At 57.1% G+C, this 20,860-nt stretch overlaps 1 protein-coding gene across 2 annotated transcripts in view; it reads right to left on the minus strand.

The window, feature by feature from the left end:
• Nucleotides 1-315: 315 nt before the first annotated feature.
• Nucleotides 316-20,860, minus strand: part of GRM4 (glutamate metabotropic receptor 4) — a 34,586-nt gene continuing 14,041 nt past the window's right edge. For both annotated transcript variants that reach the window (XM_030965912.1, XM_030965913.1), the window contains exons 4-11: nucleotides 15,662-15,797; nucleotides 13,347-13,501; nucleotides 12,842-12,982; nucleotides 9,345-9,545; nucleotides 8,440-8,576; nucleotides 7,053-7,988; nucleotides 2,371-2,617; nucleotides 316-1,134 (exon numbers count right to left, since the gene is read on the minus strand). In XM_030965912.1, coding sequence (XP_030821772.1) covers nucleotides 1,085-1,134; nucleotides 2,371-2,617; nucleotides 7,053-7,988; nucleotides 8,440-8,576; nucleotides 9,345-9,545; nucleotides 12,842-12,982; nucleotides 13,347-13,501; nucleotides 15,662-15,797 — 2,003 coding nt within the window. In that variant the 3' untranslated portion in view covers nucleotides 316-1,084. The remainder of the gene's footprint in view (nucleotides 1,135-2,370; nucleotides 2,618-7,052; nucleotides 7,989-8,439; nucleotides 8,577-9,344; nucleotides 9,546-12,841; nucleotides 12,983-13,346; nucleotides 13,502-15,661; nucleotides 15,798-20,860) is intronic.

Raw genomic sequence — 20,860 nt, forward strand, 5'->3', positions numbered from 1 at the left:
AGCCTGAAGGTGCAGGAAGAAAATTGGGAAATCTCCCTGGGAAATCTCCTCCCCTCTGCTCCATTCTCAGAGCCCAGGAAGAGAAAACAAGGAGGAATCAGCCCTTTCCACCCCAGGGATGTGCCAAGCTCCCCTGTCCCTGTCCCATCCCCTCTCCCACAGTTTGCAGCTGTATTAATATATTTAATTCATCCTGGAATCTCCAGGGATCCCTGCAGAGGAAGGACACCAAGCCCTGAGCTCTCCCAGAGGGTTTGGCCACCCAAAGACTTCCCTGGCACCTCCTGAAACCAAGTCACCAAGAGACAGCAAACGCCGAGTGCAAAACCAGGGTCTTTTATTAGAAATCTCCTCGTATAAAAATGATCATGCTCTACACAGTCATCGAATAATTCATAAACATCCAGGCACTGAACTTTAGTTTTTTTGTGTGTTTTTGTTTTTTGACTGGTCAGTACATAAAGCAGACATATTTCAATCCATATGGTCATCACATACATTAAGGAACCACCTATAGAAATCAGCACTTTGAACACAGTCTAGGTTTTATTTTATTTTATTTTGCTGTCTTTTTTTTTTCTTAATGTAAATTTTAAGTATTTTTATTTATTTTTCCTTTTTGCAACATATAGAATTTGGTAGGATATGGGGTAGAGAGTGAAGAGGGACGGAGGAAGACAGGAACGAAAGAAAATGGAAGATTAAAAAAAAAGTTAAAAGAGAAAACAGAAGGTTCTGCACAACCACAAACAATCTCACAAATTCCAGAAACGGGAAAATGTTGGGGCTCTTATTTTTTTTTTTTCCCTCTTTTTTGCCAAAATACAGGAAAAAACAAAACCCAAAGACTTGCTGAAGTCCGTGCCCTCTTGCCCGTGCTCCGTCCCCCCTCTGTGGGAGCCATGCATCGCCACCGTGGGCGCTGGAAGAGTTTTAGTGTTTCTTTATGGATTTTTTTTTGCTGCTGTTGATGGCGTTTTCCCCCGGGATTCTGCCCTGGGGCTGTCCCCTGGCTGCCACCTGCCTGTGCTGCGGTGCTGTCCCTGCCAGGAGCTCCGCTCCCTCCTGCTCGCTGCTCCTGGAGCTAAATGGCGTGGTTGCTGTAGCTGACGTAGGTCTGCTTGGTGGCCAGTGCTGCAAGGAGACACAGAGCTCACGTGGGTCATCGGCAGAGCCACCTTCCCCTCCTGGCTCCTGTCCCACCCCCTGACCCGGCCATGGTGCCGGGAGGTGCCAGCAGGGATGGGACAGGGTTTGCTCAGGGGTCTGGGCAGTGCTGGCACTTGGGGTCCTTCCCCGAGCCCCACGGCAGCTGTGGGTGCTCCTGAAGGACACTTCACCCCAAGGAGAGCCCCCGGGATGCGCTGTGAGCTGTGGGAATGTGGTCTCAGGCTCCCATGCCCTCCCCTCAGCCACCTCCTACAGACAGACCCAGAGGTGCTGCACCTTGCCAAAGCTCAGCGTGTCCCAGCCAGCCCTGCCTGGCACAAATCATGGGGTCCCAGGGCGTTCTGGGGTCCCAGATGGGTGTCCCACACCCCTGGTCACCACTGCAGCTGGGAGTGGAGCAGCAGGCCACAAAATCCACCATCCTGGCTGTCCCCTCATGCAGAGGGTGCCACAGGGACACAACCCTGCTGCCACCCCAGCTTCCCCAGCCCTCTGACACACCAGGAGAGGAGGCAGCGATGGCTCCAAAGCCACCACACGTCCCAGGGTGGCACTGGGGGCACAGCAAAAGCCACAGAGCAATGAACCCCCCCAATCCCTGCAGAGCTGTGCCACTGCCCTCGGTGGGGACAACACTCTGCTGATGTCCCCAGGTACCACGGGATCAGCAGGCACAGGGACACCCTCCAGCCAAGGGCACGGGCAGGTGCTGGCACAGATGGCACAGCCTGGGACACTCTGAGCAGCACACAGGTGTCCCCAAAGGGAGGGGACAGCAGCAGCTCACGGTGCCTGGCTGGCAGTGGAACCTTGCTGCAGGTCTCCAACTGGTGTTCCCAGATAACAATTAGATAGAGCAGAAGGAATTGGAGCTGACAGAGCTATTTGTTAGCTGCGATGTTCTCGTAGCTGATCTGCCCGTATCAAAGCCCTGTGAATTATTTATTCTGTTGTTTATTTAAGGGTACGTGACCCGGCAGTGACAGAGTGAAAAATGTCCCCTCGGTGCTGCGCTGACGTCCCCTGCGCCTCCCACCCCCAGCACTGCCATCCTTATTCCCTCCTGGGCACCACGGGAGCTGCCAGCCCTGCTCGCTGCCAGCTCCCCCCGCCCTCTGCAGCCAGGGATGTGCAGATGGAGCTCAGCTCCCCCCGTTCCCCTTTATGATCCTCGGAGGATCCCTGCGGGAGCCACCTCACCTTGCGTTTCCAGGTTCTCGCAGAGCTCCGACTTGGCCTCTCCGTTGGGGCGGAACCCTCCCTTCTGGGAGAACTTGTTGGACATGGTGGCCGCTGTCACCACGGCCTTGAGGCTCCTCTTGCGCTTGGGGACGTTCTGCTCCGGGTGGAAGAGGATGATGTACACCTTGGGCATGTAGAGCATGCCCAGCGACACCGAGGCACTCAGACTCACCGAGATGGTGAGCGTCGTGGTCTGGATGTACATCTGCAAGACACAAGGCCACCAGCTGAGAGCCCAAAGGCCCTGTGGGATCCAAAAGGGAAAGGAGGAAACGGGGAAAGGAGGGAAAGTTTGGGGTTAAATGAAAGGAGCGGGGAGGCAGTGCTGGAATGGTGTTCAAGGTGAGGTTTGATGCTCCACCAGCCTCAGGGCAGGAGCTGCAAGGCTGGTGCTGGGCACAGCAAGGACACTCGATCCCAGGGCACATCCCACTGCCCTTCTCCCTTCAACAGGTAATTCCCATTCCCCAGCTGACTCCTGGGCCCTTGTCATGTAAGTCACATATTACACACCGACGCTGCCTTTTTGCAGTCAAAACTAATTTCACGCTCACTGTCCAGGACTAACAGTGACAGATGTTTTGCAAAATGAAAGCCCATTAATCTGCCTGTAGAATAATCCATTTTTCTATGGAGAGCAGTTGGCAGGCTCCTCTCAAGCCGGGGCATCTGAAGCAGGCGGCAACTGGAAGCAGAGACCCCCTCCCTGTGCCCATCCCACCTCTTGGGGAGACCAGGAGGGCAGGTCCCTGCTCCATGGGCATCCCTGCTCTGCCAGCTTCTGGCTCCTTCCTCTCCAGCATCCCCTGCTCCACCAGGCAGTTCTGAGGCTCTGGGGATGAGCAGGGAGGGGGCTCTGGGTCTCCTCTGTGCAGGTCACCCTCAAAGCTTTAGAAGGAGCCTTGAAGCAGTTCCTGAGCTTCGCCTGATTCAACATCCAGGGGTTCCCCAGCTGTTTCACAGGTGGGATTTCATGCCCTCTGAGGAGACAGCACCTGGAGGAGGAGCCAGGGAAGCCTGGGGGCTGCAGCAGCGGCCAGAGCAGGGTCCCCATGTCCCCAGGGGCACACCTGAGGGTTTCTGAAGAGAAAAGGTGATGGAGAGCACACACGAGGCAGAGGCTCTGCACAGCTCCCAAGAGTGAGAGCTGGTGGGACACAGCTGCTCCAGGACCCCCCCAGGACCCACAGGTCCCTTTTGTGACCCTGTAATGCCAACCAGCACCTGGCCCAGAGCCCAGAGCCCAGAGCCCAGAGCGTTCAGACTCAGCCCTGGAGGGAAAATGCCACCAAGCTGGTTCTGAGTCAACTGGAAAACTTTGGTTTGTCCCCAGAATAAAACCTCCTGCTGTCACACGCGCCGGTTTGTTTGTTCCACCTTCCCTCTCTAGGCAGTTTTTGGAAATAAAAATGTCATTTCATCGAGCAAAGTCAAAACACATCTCTGTGCCAGAATATGTGCGCTTTTTTATTTCTTCCTTGTTTTTAATCTACTCCAACTCTCCAGACTCTGCCACGGGCGTCCTGGACCAGCCAGGAACGAGGGAAACGCTGAGCGCCCAACTCCAGGCACGCCAAGCCCTGCCTGGGGACCAGCACAGCGTGACCCTGGTGGGGCACAGCTCAGCTCAGCACCCTCATCTCCTTGGCCAACCCAGCCATTTCCATATTTTGTGTCTCTGCAGAGAGTCCCCCTTCCCTGTGCCTTGGGGCTCGGGGGCGTTTCAGAGAGGAGGGAGAGAGCAGCTGAGCCAAGCTGAGCTGAGCTGAGCTGAGCTGAGCTGAGCTGAGCCGAGCTGAGCTCAGACATCTCCGTGTGTGCTCCCCCCTCACTCCTGGGCCAGTTCTCCCAGTGCTGCCAGGGACTCCCCTGTGCTGAGACCCCGCTGGCCCCAGCCCCAGCTCCCCAGCCCACTCTCTGCCTCCTGCAGCACTTCTGGGGTCTCACAGAGCCACTGTGGCAGCCTCTCCCCCACGCTGCGTTTGCAGGAAGCGTTTTCTGCCCACTCCAGCCCCCGCAGCCGTGTCTTGCCGCAGCAAACCCCTCACCAGCTCAGACAGGAATATTTTTAGCCTGGAGCCTCCACAGAGCCGTGCAGCTCTGCTCAGTTAACCTCTTGCCACTGCAAAAAATGACCATTTCTCACAGTTTCACTTCCCACTCTCTTAATTGGCTTCCAGCCCAGGACCTCGCTTTGCCCCTCCATTAACAACGCTGGAGCTTCCTCCGGAGCCCTGGGAGGTGTGAGCTGTGCTCGTTGAGCAAGTTCCAGCTCCTGCTGCCTGGTGGGCTGGATCAAAGAGCACAGGCAGCCCTGGCTCAGGGCGACGACGCTGAGGGACGGCAGTAACCCAACATGACCCCACAGCAGCCCCCAAACCCACGCTGTGCTCGGCTTTGCTGAGCCTGTCCTGCCCGAGGGAGCAGCCCAGGCTTGAGGCACAGCCCCGGCTTGTGCCTGTCCCACAGCAAATCTCTGCATGAATGGGAAGCTGCCCCCACTCTAAATCCACACCTGGCCCCGCTCCAAGGGGTTCTGCACCGTGGTGGGTGCTGGGGAAGGGCAAACCTGCTCAGCATTCTGAACACCACGGGACAGTCCCTCTCACTCCTTCCCTTCTCTCTTTTCCCTGGCTAAAAGCGAATGTGATAAACAGGGAAGCAGACAATGACTCCACTGTTCTGCTGCCACCTTATCAGTGCAGGAAATTGTCTCTTTCTTTAGATGCTCTGTTATTGCTATTCCTGTAATCCGCCGGGATCGGCGGGGATGAGAGGCTCTGCTCAGAAAGGGCTTGGGGGACTTGTTACAATAATGTGCCACCTCCATGCAAAGCTGTGGGCACGAGGTAAAGCAAATAAAAGTAAAAATGGGGATTGTAATCCAACTCCTCCACACCGCGAGGAAGCCTTTGCCACAGCCCTGCAGCCTCAGCTGGGCTCAGGGCAGAAGTGCCAGGGGTTCACAGGTGTGGCTTTGCCCTGTGGCATCCTCAGGGCTTCAGCCATGAGAGAACAGCCCAGACAATACTCCTGGATTTCCTGTTCCCAAGGGTGCAGAAGCTCCACAGAGCCCAGGAGGCCCTCAGTCCCAGCAGCAGTGGGGTGAAGGGGATGGGATCCCTCCCCAGCTGGGGGTGCCCCTGGAGCATCCCCAGAGCACCACGGGGGTGATGCCAATGCCAGTGCCCCCAGCTGTCACCCCAAGGACACCCTGAGAGTCACACCCTCTGTGCAGGCTGTGCAACAGCTCCTTTTCCACCTTTGTCTCCCCCAAGAATGCAAAACAACAACTAAAGCACTGAGGGAGCCCCAATCACCTGCTGCTCCCTCCAGCCTCATCTGAGCACATCCATCATCTCTCAGCTGTGGCCCAGGGACACTCAGAGCCCATTCCCACATCAGCAGAGCCGAACTCCAACCTGGAATCCCAAAGCCCCTCGAGGGTTGGCTCAGCAGGCTGGAGGCAGGGCCGGGCTGTGAGACAGAGCTCCGCGTCCGAGGGGAGTTGGGAACATCACTTTTTCCGCCTCTAATCAGCTTGTTAGCAGCCTAATAACAGAGCAGGCCTGTGCATTACAACCCCCAACGAGAGGCACAGCCTATTGTGGAGCTGCTGCCTGACAGGCAGCGTTCAGCAGCCCTAAATTATCCCGTGACAAGCTGCAGTGAAGAGGTGAGCAACCTTGCGCATAATCTACAATCATTATCATTTCCATCTTTATTACCCACAGTATGCCAAGCACATTAAGGAGGCTTTCAGGGAGCTTTTGTTTTGCAATAATTTCTTTAAAAACCTGCTTTCTTGTTAGTATCTCCCCTGCCATCTCATCAAAATGGAAATGCTGCAAAAGGCTCCATTTATTTCCTTTAATTCTCCTTCACACTTCCAGCCAGAGAAGGCCTGGTGGGACTTTCTGGTTGAGCCAAGGTCAGAGGTGGCTGGGCAGACTCAGCCTCCTCGAGGGATGTGGATGCTCTGAGAAGAGATGCTCCAGGACAGGACAAACTCAGCAAAAGCTCCCTCAGCAAACCTTTGCAACAGGTGTGTCCCAAAGCCATGGTGTCAGCAGCATGGGAACACACTCAGGGGATCCAGAGAGGGATCCGGGTGTTGGGACAGCCCAGGGATTTCCAGGGAACAGCAGCTCCAAGGTTTGTTCATCGGAGCAGCGCTGGGCTGGCAGGCGGGAGCTGTTTGCGTTCGACAGAAACGCGATGATTCCTGTTTTGGCTGGCAGGCAAAGGGATTTGGGTCTCATTCATGAGATTTTTATTCTTTGTTCTTAATCCCTCGCACTTGAGCACGGAGCCTCATCCAGGCTGGCCTCGGTCCCATGAGAACTCAGCACTGGGAACAGGGGCCAGCTGGGCAGCACCGGGTCCCTTTCTATGCAGAAATTGTGCCCATGACACCCTGGACCTGCCCCAGGGGCTCATCCTCCCCCAGCCCACACAGCAGCAGCCTGTGCTGCCCACTGCCCCCACCCACGAGGCGCAGTGGGGCCAACATGGAAAACTTCCCACCCTAATTCCCAAGCTGACCACGCTGCAGGGAAGTTCTCCTCTTGCTCAAGACACCACAGCCTCTCCCAGCCCTGCACACCGGACACCAGCCAGGCTCTCCCCTCCTCCCTTACCTTTTCCGCCGACTGCGACGTCCCAAAAAATATCGGGATGAAGGCCAACCACACAATGCAAGTCGTGTACATGGTGAACCCAATGGGCTTGGCTTCGTTAAAGGTCTCGGGGACCCCGCGGGTCTTAATGGCGTACACAGTGCAGGTGACCATGAGGAGCATGCTGTACCCGAGCAAACAGATGAGGGACAGGTCCGAAATGTCACATTTGAGGATGCCCCGGGCAAAGTGGGGGTTTGTAGTCCGCTGGTCCTCGTAGTCAATGACAGAGTGGGACGGGTCCACAATGAACCAGATGCAGACACCAACGAGCTGCAGGGAGATGAGGCTGAAGGTGATGACCAGCTGCGAGGCGGGGCTGATGAAGCGCGGGGCGCTCACCGACTTCTTGCCCTGCTCGAAGATGCGGTAGATGCGGTTGGTCTTGGTGAGCAGCGCGGCGTAGCTGATGCTCATGCCCAGCCCCAGGAAGATGCGCCGCAGGGAGCAGGTGCTGAGGTCGGGCTCGGCGATCATCAGGAAGGTGGTGGCGTAGCAGAGGAAGATGCCCGTGAGCAGGACGTAGCTGAGCTCCCGCCCCGACGCCTTGACGATGGGCGTGTCGTTGTAGCGCACGAAGGTGATCACCACGAACAGCGTGGCGATGATGCCCACGATGGCGATGAACACGGGCACCACGGCCCAGGGCGAGCTCCACTCCAGCTTGATGATGGGGATGGGCGTGCAGCTGGTGTGGTTCTCGTTGGGCCGCTCGTTGAAGTGGCAGCGCTTGCAGTGGAACTCATCCAGCTGGTACTGGTAGCCGTCACAGCGCTCGCAGTGCCAGCAGCAGGGGATGCCCTTCACCAGCTTCTTCCTCTCTCCTGGCTTGCAGGGCAGGCTGCAGATGGAGCTGGGCTGCTGGCTCCCGCCCCCCGGCCACAGCATGTTCTCCACCTGTGGGGTAGATGGCACCAGCCATGCTGAGGGCACAGCAGGCACCTGCCGGGCACGCCTGGGCACAGGGGATGCCCTGTCCTGCTTGGATCTGCACCATCAACCCATCAGCACATCCCACAAAGGGTCCCAGCCCAGCCTGGCATGGGGCCAGGGAGGTGGTGAAGCTCTCCATTGGCCTTTTGGGAACATTCAACAACAGGAACCCAAAATAAAGCCCCTCCTTCCTTTAGGAAACCCCATCTGCTCTGGTCTGGCTCCTGTCTCCTGTCCCATACCCAGAGTCCCTGGGGTGTGGTCACACATGCTGAAGCACCAGTGTGCACCTGGGGGACACCTTCCCCTCTGCCCCCACCACCTTTGGCTGCCTGGCTTTGCTCCCAGGGCCTCCCAGACTCTCCGTGGTGAGAAGAGAAACCTGCAGGACCTTCCCCTTGGGCCACGCCCTTACCTTGAGGTGCAGGTGGTCTGTCCACTGCCCGATGACTTTGTACTCAGGGGTGGAGTTCCTGATCTGGTACTGGTAGATGTCGTAACGCCCCGGAGCATCTCCGTTCTCATTGAATGTCACAGGAGTCCCAGCAATGCCTGTGGGAAAGGGGGCTCAGCACCCACAGCACCCCCAGCACCCCCACCCTGACCCCTGGGGTCCAAGGGGGCTCTGGATGGATGCTCCCCCCTCGCTGCTTCTTCTAAGAAAAGGGTAAAAGCAGCTTTAAAAGTTTAATCAAGTGAATTCTGGAGATAAACACTAATGAAAGGAAGGAAGAGAAGAATCAAGCGAGAGGGGAAAATAAATAAAAGAGACACTGTGGAGGAGATCAAAGGGTGGAGATAAATAGGAATAATAAGGGGACCAGATAGAAAATGTTTCTTAAGGAGAAAGGGCAGAGGAAAAGATGCGATTCCAGAGGAGATCTGAGACAGACAAGGGCAGAGCAGCAGGAGGCAGTGGGACCTCTGCCAGCTGGGAGGGAGGAGCTGGCAGGGGGAGAGGCTGGGCAGGACAGCAGGTGAGGGCAGGGTGAGGGCAGGGTGAGGGCAGATGGCAGGTGAGGGAAGGGCAGCAGGTGAGGGCAGAATGGCAGGTGAAGGCAGGGCAGCAGGAGAGGGCAGGGTGAGGGCAGGGTTGCTGCCAGATTTACGCTCCAAAGGCTCTCAGGAGATGTGGAAGCTCAGACCTCCTCGCCTGCTGATCTGCTGCCCTCCCTCCACACTGCACTCACAGGGCAGCAGCTGCCAAATGGTACCACAAATAAACTGTGGGTGCTGCTGTGTGACGCACACTGGGGACGAGCAGACACCCCGGCCGGGCTGCTCCTGCCACCGCCCCCGCCCCAGGAGGGCACAGCAGACCTGAGAAGTTGACGTTGCGGATGTACTTGAGCAGCTCCACGCCGTCCACCGGGTCCATGCGGGAGCACAGCCCCACCTTGCCGGGGCACAGGTTCTTGTGCATGTTGTGCAGGGCGTGTCCCATGGCGTAGACGGCGTCGATGACGAACTGCACCTTCCCCTCCTGCTCGTACGAGGAGTCCTGGCCGATCCTCTCCCGGTCTGTGGGGACAGGGAAAGGGGGTTCCACCTCCTGTGCCCCAGCCATCCCCCCCCAGGATGTGTCTGCTGCACCCAAAGCCTTGCAAACGAGCCCACCCTGGAATGGAGCAGCTAGAAATTCCAAGCCCACTCCCAAACCTGCACATGCAGCCAAGGAATATTCCCTGGGAATACCCAGCCAATCTCCCCATCATGGGGCTCTGAAAATATGGGTGCTGCAGCTTGCTGCGCTTCCAAGAGCCCTGGGGATGTCACATCCCTGTGCCATGGGACATCCCTGAACTCCCAGGTCCCCAAGAGGGGGACAACAGGGTCCCCAACAGGCTGGGCTGTGACCGACATCCCACCCTCACCCCTGCATATTTCATCCCTCTTTCATCTCCCGGGAGTTTCCACCAGCTCAGGCTCCAGCAGTGGCATCAAGGACCGCCCAGGAGGCGTCCATCACTGCCTGCCTGTCCCCATCTCACTCCCAAAGCCTCCTGTCACCCCACTCCCCTCGTCACCCCCTGCCACCCCCCTGCCTTGCTGACCCCACAGCCTCCCCGGCTGGCAGGATCCCGCAAGGATCTGGCAATTACCAGCGACAGCTGCCTTCCCCCCTGTCATAACTGCCCGTAATGGGACCACAAACATGTTAATCACTCAGCAGAAGACACCGATTAACGCAGCACGCTGTTAATTACAGCTAAGAGAGCGTCTCCCAAGGGGCACGCCGCTATGGAGAGCCTTGGCCTCTGCCCCTCCATCCCTGCCCCGAGGCATCCTGCCAGGCCTCCAGTGGGAGGGAGGGTTTGTCAGGGAGCCGAGAGCACCACCTCCCTCCTCTGGAGAGGCGGCACATCCTAGAAAGTCACGCCAGGGTGCCCAAAATTAACCCCAGCTACACCAGCAGGGATGCACCCTGATGCGAGGTGGGATTCACAGCGACTGCAGGGCACCAAGCACCACTTGCTGACCTTCCTTCCCTGCTGTGGGGGAGTGGGATGAGCTCCAGTGAGAGGGAACAGTCCTGTGAGCCGTGCTGGAGATCCCCGTGCCAGGACCTGTGCCACTGACATGACACTAAAGCGAACTGATAAGGAACTGACCGACAGGAAAAGATGATATCGGGGAGGTGAATTCATAGCCCATCCTTCAAAGTTATAAAAACGCTTTTGGAATGTGGAGATTACTCATGCAAAGCCCAGCAGGTGATCCCTCCTTCCACATTATTGACAGGAGCCATTAATCTTCCCCCTCAACTTCAGGCCCTTCCCCATATTCATCTCCAAAGGTGCAGACAGGCCACTCTGTCTTGTCAAGATAATTACCCATTAAAAGAAGAGCTGTAATAGGCTGTCCAGGGAGCTGAGCCCATGGGGATGTCACAGCCCTGCCACCGTCCCCAGCACCGTGCTGCCCAGGGCACGCACAAGACCTGGGGCTTGTCCTTAACAGCTCCTCAGCTTCCCTCAGTCACCTCATCCTTGCACGCATCCCAAAATCCAACCACCGCAATAGCACAGGCTGTGGAGGCTGCATTTTCATCCCTGTGCCAAGGCTGAGCAGTGCAGATAAGGAGCCATCCCTGGGGCTGTCCCTCTGTCTGTCAGCACCTTGCCCCCAGCCCCAGCTGCTTTTTTCCAGACAGGAATTAGGCCGGTGCACAGAGGGGCAACGTGGAGCAGACAGACACGGCTTGTTCCCAACCTGGAGACAATAAATCTCTGCCAAGCTCCAATAGACGAGGGCCACGGAAGGGAGGTGACCTGCTGATTATAATAGCAGGGTCGTGCATCGTTCTACAGGGCTGGTAATTAATTTTCAAGAGCGTGACGAGGCTCGGCAGCCCCCTCGGAGGAGGGACGCAGCTCTTCCCCAGCGGCGGAGGAGACGGGATTAGAATCAATTCCCTGCACACCACCAGTCCTGCCTTTTGGCAGGACTTAATCAAAATCACTCCCAGCACATCTGTGGGGAGCTGGGGATGGAGAACTCCAAATCTTTTGGGTGCTGGTGGCAGCACCCAGCACCCCTTGCCGTGTTTTTGGGCTGGGTGAGCCCATCCAGGAGCACGGACGGTCCCTCCACGTGGGATACTTGTGGCAAACATCTGATGGGTGCTAGGGCTGGTCCCAGGGGTAACACAGGCAGCTGCCATCAGGAATTCCATCAGCTCAGCCCTCACCTTCCTCGCAGCCCTCCCATCCAGGGACGGGAGCCAGGAGCTGTCTGGTTCAGAGTGGGATCCTTCAGTTTGGTTTTTGGGGTGGAATAAACTAGCCAAGCTGGCATTTCTTGTCTGTGTTGGGCTCTACCCAAACCTGAGACAAACAGCCCCAAACCGGCATTTGCACCAGCCCTGCAAGGCAGGAGCTCGTGGATCTGCAGGGGCAGGTGATTTGCTTCACCAGGCGTTAGCTCCCTGCTCTATCTGCCAAGCAACCACTCGGGAGATGGTTTATTTGCTGACAAATTCCGATGATTTACAGACAGCTCCTAGGACATTTGCCACATCGTAGTTTCAGCTGCTTCCACTGACACCTTGGCCCTGAAATATCACCTGTTTAAAAGCTACATCACAGTGGAGATGAGGAGATCAGCGCTCACAGAGCCTGCTCATGCATCTCCTGGGGCCAAGGGTTCCCTGATGCTCTGGAGAAGGGTGAGGAGCTCTTGGCTACCCAAGGCTATGGCCACAAGCCATTTTCCTGGTGTGCCCTTGCTGCTTGCTCAGCTCCCACCCACCCAGATCATCAGCTGAACGCTTGGGGAATGCCTGCAAGGACAGGGATGTAGAAGCACCATCTCACTCATCCTCAGTGGTGAAAGCAGGGGGAAAACAAAACCTTCGCCATCCAACTTCGCAGGCACAGCCAGGTCCCTCTGTCTGACGGCACACGATGGCTTCCAAAGACATCCCTCCCAAGGGGACAAAGGGACGTGCCAACGTCCCCAAGTCCTGCCACGTCGCAGCCCGCGAGCCACGGCGCCGTCATCTGTCTTCAGGCGGTGCCAGGCAGGGCAGTAAATCTCTCCCATCTCTCAGTAAACATGTCACCTCCCCGAGCCTCCAACCATCACCTGACAGCAGCGCTGTCAGCAAGACAGATCCCCGGCTGCCTTGTTTACTGCACTCGTCCCTAAAGCCTCTTTTGGCTGGAAATGACTCAAAATGCACACTGGGGCTTCAGGAAGCAGTTGGGGACCTGGAATGGGGATCCCCACCAGGATCAGAAAAACTCCATGCTCACGAGCAGAACCACACCCCCCCGTGAGCCCCCAGCCTCGCAGAGCAGCCCCCCAGCTCTCACTGGTGCATTTCTTGATGCTGCTGCCCTTCCTCAGCGCGTGCCGGCTCAGCTTGCAGTGGAAGTTCTCCTCCCAGAACTCGGCAAACCAGATGTTCCTGCGGTTGTTGTCCAGGGTCCTGCTGGAGAAGTAGCGGTCGAAACCTGCCCGGGGAGAAAGGGGATGGAGGGGGATAAATCCCAGGGATGACAGAGAGATGCATCACACACTCCCAAATTCCCCAGGCAGAGGGGAAGGGAGTTCATGTGGTGAGATTTTGCCCAAAGTGTCACTTGTGAAGAGATGCAAGTGGAAAATCCACTCAGGGAAGATCCTCTGCAAAGCAGAGACTTTCTGGGACTCTGAGAGCAACAGGAAATGCCTCTCTAGGAACACTGGTGATAAAGAGAGAGTAGGGAAAACATGGCATGTGGAAAAGAAGGAGGTGATTGGTGGGCAAATCAAGAAGTCTTTAAAGCCCATGGTGGTTTCACAGCCAAAACCTGCATTCGAGGAGGGCAATCTCACCTCTGACTGAGACCCTCTTGGGCAGGATGGTGACAGAGCCCTCGGCCACCTCCTCCAGGTGCAGGACGGGGGCAATTTTGGAGCCCCAGCTGTCCGAGCCCATCCAGATGAAGTGCCCCGTCTGGTTCGCCCTCTTGGCCGCCTCCAGCACCCTTCTGTGGAAAGAAGCAGCAGAGGCTGGGCCACCAACTCCTTGTGTGGCCCCAGGGCAGTGGGGACACTGGCACAGTGCTGGTGGCATCTCCTGCTCCAGGCACAACCTGGTGCACACGGACACACAAAATCCAGCGGTGCCACTCAGCTCCCACACCCTCTGTCCTCCCAGCCCGGGCACGCAGGCTGCTTCTCTCACTTCATTTGCATATTTGCTGACTGGTAATTGAATTTCCCCTTAATTACCCAACATTAAGAAAGGAAAAAAAAAAAAGGAAAGGAATCAGGTTATGCCGCAGCAGGCAGGGAAAGCAGCAGCGTGGAGAGCACGTGCCCCCAGCATGGCCAGACCTGGGAGAGGAGCAGCAAGTGCTGCCAGCACCCAGCATGGAGCTAAACTGGGCTCTGCTGAGCTCAACTGGGCTCTGCTGGGCTCAACTGGGCTCTGCTGGGCTCAGCTGGGAAAGTTGAGCAGCAGCTGGGAGCAGAGATGCCATCGGTCCTGCTGAGCATCCCTCCTGGTGCCAGACACTGCTGCACACTCCTCCAGCGCCAGCCAGGCCAGGAACTCGGTGGGAGGATGGGAACAGAGCTGTTCCTGGATCTGACCCTGTGGGCCCTGTCCCCCAGGGCTCACTGTCCCCTCGGGGGCTCCTGTGGGTCCCCAGCCATGTGGGAGCAGGGCCCAGGGCAGCTCCATCTCCCCGTGCAGAGCCAAGGCAGGTTGTGACAGCCCCTGCGACAGAGCTGATCATTTCAAGTCCAGATGGTGTTTGAAACGTGTAATAAGGAAAAAAACCCATAGAAATCCAGCAGAGTGCAGAGATGGGAAGAGGCAGGCGTGCAGTGGGAGCCGTGCAGGCTGCTCTGAGCTCATCCCAGGCTGTCCTGGGCTCTGGGCACATCCATCCCCTGGACAGTCACAGCCCATGTCCCACTCTGTGACAGCAGCACCTCCAGCTGCCCCTGCTCCCTGTGCAGGGCAGGATCTCCTCAGGGCAAGCCCAAGAAATTCCCGTGGGATCAGTGATTTCCACCCAAACTGAGCCAGGCAAGAATTCCAGCTACAGCCTTCCCAGTCTGTCCTTCCCATCTTCCAGGCCCCACGATGCAGGGTCAGGATCATGGAGAGCCCCACTCCTGGCTTAAAGGAGGCTGCAGAACGCCCTGCCCAGAGCTGCAATCCCATTTGGATGCTTCCAGAGCCCTGATAACAGGACCTGCCATTTATCCTGCAAGGTAAATCCCTTTTCCCTCTCACCCCCACCCGATGTCAGCTCCACAGACATTTCTATTAAGGAAAGAAAAAAGAAACTGGGAGAGTTTGCACATCTGATGTAAACTGATTTAAACTTGCAGTTTACCCACATTTACATAATGTTTGCTGATTAATAAATTAGACACTTAGGAAATCAGGGGTAGCTCCATGTGAATCATTCTGCTCCATAAACAACAGAGCTGCAGCCGCCGCTTCGCCTGCAGAGCAGCTCATCACCCTCGAGTGCGGCCACGTCCCCGGCCCTGCTGGGCACAGAGCGCTGGGGAGGTCCCCAAAAGGTCCCTCAAAGGTCCCCCAGATCTTTTCCTCTGCCACACTGGGGCTGGGGCTGCTCTGCAAAGCAGAACCAGTGCCTGGGTCCTGCCCTGGGCAGCTGGGAGCAGCCCCTGCATGGTGTGAGCAGCAGCTCATGGCATCCAGGGCTGCCAGAACTGATGGGAAGAGGGATTTTCCTCTGCTGGCTCTGTGTGGCTGTGGTTGGATGGCAGCCACTTGCCAGGTGGCCGCTGTGAGTGTGTCCTCACTGCAGACATTCCCCTGCCACGCCACACAGTGCATCCCATCCCCACTGCAGACACATCCCAGTGCATCCCATCCCCACTGCAGGCACATCCCAGTGCATCCCATCCCCACTGCAGGCACACATTCCCAGTGCATCCCGTCCCCACTGCAGGCACATCCCAGTGCATCCCATCCCCACTGCAGACACATCCCAGTGCATCCCATCCCCACTGCAGGCACATCCCAGTGCATCCCATCCCCACTGCAGGCACATCCCAGTGCATCCCATCCCCACTGCAGGCACATCCCAGTGCATCCCATCCCCACTGCAGGCACATCCCAGTGCATCCCAGTCCATGCCTGCCCAGAGCCCCCTCCACACCTGATATCGTCCTCGTTGGCGAAGATGATGACGGCGCGGGCGTGGGAGGTCTCCAGGAGCCGGCGGATGATCTTGTCAAACTCCCCCGGCTTGGGCTCCCTCGGGATCTTCACGGACTGGGCCACGCAGACCCCGCCTGCGGCAGAGAGAGCCCTGGCACTGAGACACCCCACGAGCCCCTGTCCCCTGGGGATGGCCCCTCTCACCATCCAGGGCCCCTCAGCCCAGCAGGCCAAGCTGGGTCTCTCCAGCACTCTGAGCACTTCACCACCTCCTCAGGCCAGACCTCCTGGCCACCACCCAACTCCCTGGGACACATCCCCCAGCCCTCCCCTGAGCCCTCCTCTCCCAGGTCAGTGCCTTCACCCCTCCTCTTCCCCCATCTCAGCCCTTCTGCACCACATTCCCTCCCACCCTGTATCTCCACAGCTCCTTCTCTGCCTCCCACCCACTCCTCTGGTACCTGTCACCTTCAGCCACCACCACACCACACTCCAAATGTCCCCAGGACAGACACACAGTCCACCCCAGCAGCTCAGTGAGGATTATCCAGCCAGTTCCAAGCACCAGCCCCTCCCCAGCCCAGGATTTGCAAGGGGTTCTGGACACAGAATGGTCAAACTCTGGCAGAACCACCCCACGGGAAGAGCAGACAAGCTCTTCACCACTGAGCAGCCAGGCCCTGCAGAGGGGTTTGTTCCCATCCCTATGGCCCTGGCCAAGTTCCAGACCAGCTTTCCAAGGGGCCATTGCAAAAGCAGGTAATTAAAATAAGAGACAATTGGAAGAGCCCCCACACTTCACTGCTGGGCTCCCAGCCTCCAGCTCCAAAAAGCCAGAGCCCTCCTGCTCCTGCATTTCTGCAGATGCCAATAAAGAGAGAGATGGGAGAGAGAATTAAACATTGTGGGACCTTCTGGATGTAATTGATGGTCTCAATTTGCATAGTAAATGACACGGCTGATGCCTCCTGCCACTAACAGATCGCAGCTCAAGCAAAGGTCAGCATAATTACCACTGGGGCTGGGAGAGACTCCCAGAGCAGGGCCCTGGAGAGGAGCAGGACAGGGCAGGGTGGGGACAGGCTCCAGGGGACTTCACTCCCTACTGGGGCTGCAGGAAAACTGGGAAAATTTGGCCCCTTTCAGCCAAAATCCAAGAGAAGGGCGATGTGCTGGGTGCTGAGCAGGCAGGGAGAGCTGCAGGGATGGGACACAGCATCTCCCACCTGGCTGGGGCTTTCCAGGGGTTTTTTGGGGGGTTTGTTTTCCTGTGGTAAGAAATTGGGCCAATTTGCTGCTTGTTTCCCATATGGGGAGCCAGATGGATGGAGAGGAGGGAGTTGGATAAACAGACAGATCAGCCAGGCGAGGCGGGCAGCAGCCGGCAGCGGCAGCAGGACAGGAATGTCCCAGCCTGGGGACACTCACCCTGGCCACCACAGAGCCCCCAGCCAGGCCAGGGTGTCACAGCACACTGCCAGGGGCCACCATGCAGCTTAATTACAGTTTCCATGGCAATCAGTGGAGAAAATCCAACAAAAGCAGCAGTTTGCACACACTGAGAGCCTTCCAAAAGCCCTGGCACAGCCAGGCAGGAGCGTGCACACACGAGTGGCAGCTGGGGGCTGGCACAGGCACACACCCGAGTGCCACCAGCCTCTTGTGCTAGGGAACATCTCCCTGCACACGTGGCAGAGGAGATGGAACCATAAATAAACAAGAGGTTAAATGGACGGCAGTTCAGAAATGACCGTGATGTTACTCGGCTGCTTCGTTAAATCAAACTAACGAGGAACACAGCTCCTCCAGGTGACAGCCTGCAGGGCCAGGGAGCCCCTGCTTCCCACAGCAGATGCTGACAATGTTTTTATCTCCTTAATTAATGAAAATATAATCACCAACAGCAAGAAGTCCAGGGTGTCAGGGGGGCAGTGGCTGCGTGGTTTGGGAAGAGGATTTGCCGAGTGATGCTCCCACTGTCTTTGCACAAAATCCATTTAGTCAAAACACTCCTCTAAAGCCAGAAATCAAAGTGAGGGCTGGCAGCAATGGCGAGGAGGTGACCACTCTCCCTGCCCCAGCAGGATGGCACAGCATTGCTCCCTGACTTAGGAAAAGGGGTGGCTCTGGGAGAAGGCAGCAGGTGAGGCATGAGGACCCCTCTCCTCCTCCCCCAGCTTGGGAAAGGACCAAAGAGGAGCAGGAATACTGGGGATGGGGGGGAACATCCCACAGGCACTGCTGGAGGCAGTTTGGGGCCAGGCAGTCAGAGGATGCTCAGAGGAGACCCTGAGAGTTTCATCACCGGTGCCACAGGACACGGGGCACTCGAGGCAAAAAACAGCCTGGAAAACCCAGCCTGAGCCCACTTCCAATCCTCCCCTTCCCACGCTGCCTGTGCCATCCTCAATCCCTCTGGTCCGGGTGGGATCTCGCCTCCCCGGGCTGCAGGGACTCTCCTGGGAAGGCCTGTTGTCAAACACGGGTCAGGGTTTAATCTCCACCATTACAGCTCGGTGGGAGCGCAGCCACTCCGGCTTCCCCTCTTGATTGCCGGTGCTTAATTAGCTCCTGGCTCAGGGGGTTCTGCCAGGCTCCCGCAGAGCCTGCCAAGCTCGCAGCAAGCAGGGAGCTGGCTAAGGGGGTAAAGCAGGGACTGGCTCAGCCGTGCAGGAACAGCCATGTGGATGTTCCCCCCACCCCAGGCAGTCCTGGGCACCCCGGGGAGGGATCAGCCCAGCAGCGATGGCATTCCCACTCCCAGCTCCCATCCCAGCTCCAGCCTTCCCACAAGATCCCCGATTCACTGGGAGCAATGCGCTGCTCCCCTGCCCTGGGACTCATTGTTTGTGCCACTTCAAAGCCTCCAGGAAGCAAATAATCACAGAGGAAGCCATCAGGGCCCTCTAATGCAGATCAAAATGCTGAGCTCAAAGCTCCTGCCTCAAGATTTGGGAGTGGCTTTTTTGGGGGCGACCTCCTGGTGCAGCCACCGCGAGTAATGAGCCCGGCTGGAACCAGAGCGAGACAGCCAGGGATGTCACATGGGGATGAGCAAACACATCACAAATATACATCAGGCTCTTCACTAAATATATGGAAAACTTAGTGAAGGATGAAACAATAGAGGGGGGAAACGGCAGCAAAATTGATCCAGGTACGTGACTGAGGAGTTGGGCTGGGAATATTCCCCTCTTCCCAGACCCAAGGTGTGGCACAGGCCAGCTCCATTACACAGACATCCATCCCAGCCCTCATCTCCAAGAGCTTGGAGACAGCAGAGACCTCAACAACACAGAGGCAGAGGGTCCTGGGTGGGCCTGTCCGACCACCAAAGTGATGCCACAGGTCAGGGGCATGGGGAAATGCTGGACAGAGGGGCTGGAGGTGAGGACACCAGGGACGCCCCGATGCTGGCCCTGCCATCCAGCTGACAGCCACTGCCAGTGCAGGATGCTCTGGGGGAGTAAGATGGATATTGGGAGCAGAATGCACTCAAAACACTTTAAAATGGCTGAAGAAAACACATCCTTTGCAGACTGAACATCTCTGCAATGCTAAAAACCCAAAAAGCAGCGCTCTGGTGAATAAGGACTCTCCAGCCACCGGCGCAGCCACCAGCAACCACCAGGGGCCAACAGCATCATCACCAGAGCGACCGCAAACATGGATAAAGATAAAAAGATAAATGAATAAAGATGTAACAGCCACCCAGGTCAGCCTGTTGTGGTAGCCCAGGGCCAGCCCCAGCTGCAAGAATAACCCATCTCCAGGGCGAGTTTCCTCCCCGCATCGCTGTCGGAGGTCGCTTTGTGCCTCAAGCAGAACCGTTTTCCACTGCGCTGCGAAGCTTCACCGTGAGGCTCTGCTAAAAATTGAAACTGAAGGTCAAGTTGATAATGCATCAGAAAGCAAACAGCTTGAGTGCGAGCTGCTAACGACAGCAATGAGCATTATTGCCTGATGGAAATAAAACCCGACTCTGAAGGCTCGGGCTTGGCATGAGAAATGAAGCAGAGCGCTGTGGGGAGGAGAGCGGGAGCCGCTCACCCTGAGCTGGGTGGGTGAGGAACCCCTGGGCAGAGCCAGCGTGGGGAGCTGGGAATGGGGTTGGGGTTGTTCCCCTGGCATAAACACCCCCACGGGGAATCTCCAGCACTTGACAGAGCCTGGCACAGGCCAGATCCTCGCTCAGCTGGCAGCCCTGTCCGTCCCTGTGACAGGCTGCAGGCCCCTGGAAGCAGTGACAAATCACAGGGTCCTTTAGGCTGCTGGAGAAATGCAACTGAGAGCCAGGAATATCCCAGAGATCCTTCACCCCTTCCCAATGGATCTGTGCTTGTGTAAAGGTGTCTGGTGCCAGCAGAGCCCTTTGCACAGGGGGAGACAGAGAGGTGAAGTGGGCAGAGCCTGGCTCTTCCTCCAGCCTGGCATTGCCACCACAGATGGCACAGCTTGGGGGGGTTAAACACATAAAATAAAGCGGAAAAAAAGGGAAAAAGCACAGTTTTGGTCCAGCCTCACAATTATTCATGGCTGTGGCTCTACTTCCATGGGCAAAGCAGTGTGGCTGACACCCCACACTCGCTCCCAATGGAGACGCTCCAGGGAGCAGCTCAGAGCCCACCCAGGGCCCCACAGACAGCTCCCACAAATCTGCACATTCCTGCGGCATGTCAGGGCTGCAGCATCACCGCTGGCACCACACGGGCTGCCCTCACACTGCAGGCACCGTGGAAATCTGCTTTTTGATAACTAAATTATCACTAATGCACATAATCGCCGGGTTATGTGGATACCCAAATTACAGGACTGCAGCAGCCCCGGATTAACACGTGGCTGCTCTGGCTCCCTGTGCACTCCTTTACTCTGCAATTACGCTGTCAGATCGTTAACATCTGGTTAGAGGAGCTCCTGGTAACCACAGGTATCTCAAAGGAGAAGAGCTCACGCCGCAGCAAGACCACCAGTCACAACCACCGCGCCTTACTGGCGCTTAGTGGAGGAGGGCGTGGGTTTGAATCGTGCCTGTGCAGACCCTCAGCTGTCCCACAGATCCCTTGGGGGGGCTGCACCCACGGATGGGGCAGCAGAGCATCCCCAGCCCCCCCCAAACCTGCCAGGCGCCGTCACACACACCCAGCACAGCCCCTTTGCACCTGCAGCTCCACACATCCCCTGCAGCCACCGCTCCGGA

This window comes from Camarhynchus parvulus, chromosome 26 (assembly GCF_901933205.1).
Source record: "Camarhynchus parvulus chromosome 26, STF_HiC, whole genome shotgun sequence".
Lineage (NCBI taxonomy): Eukaryota > Metazoa > Chordata > Aves > Passeriformes > Thraupidae > Camarhynchus > Camarhynchus parvulus.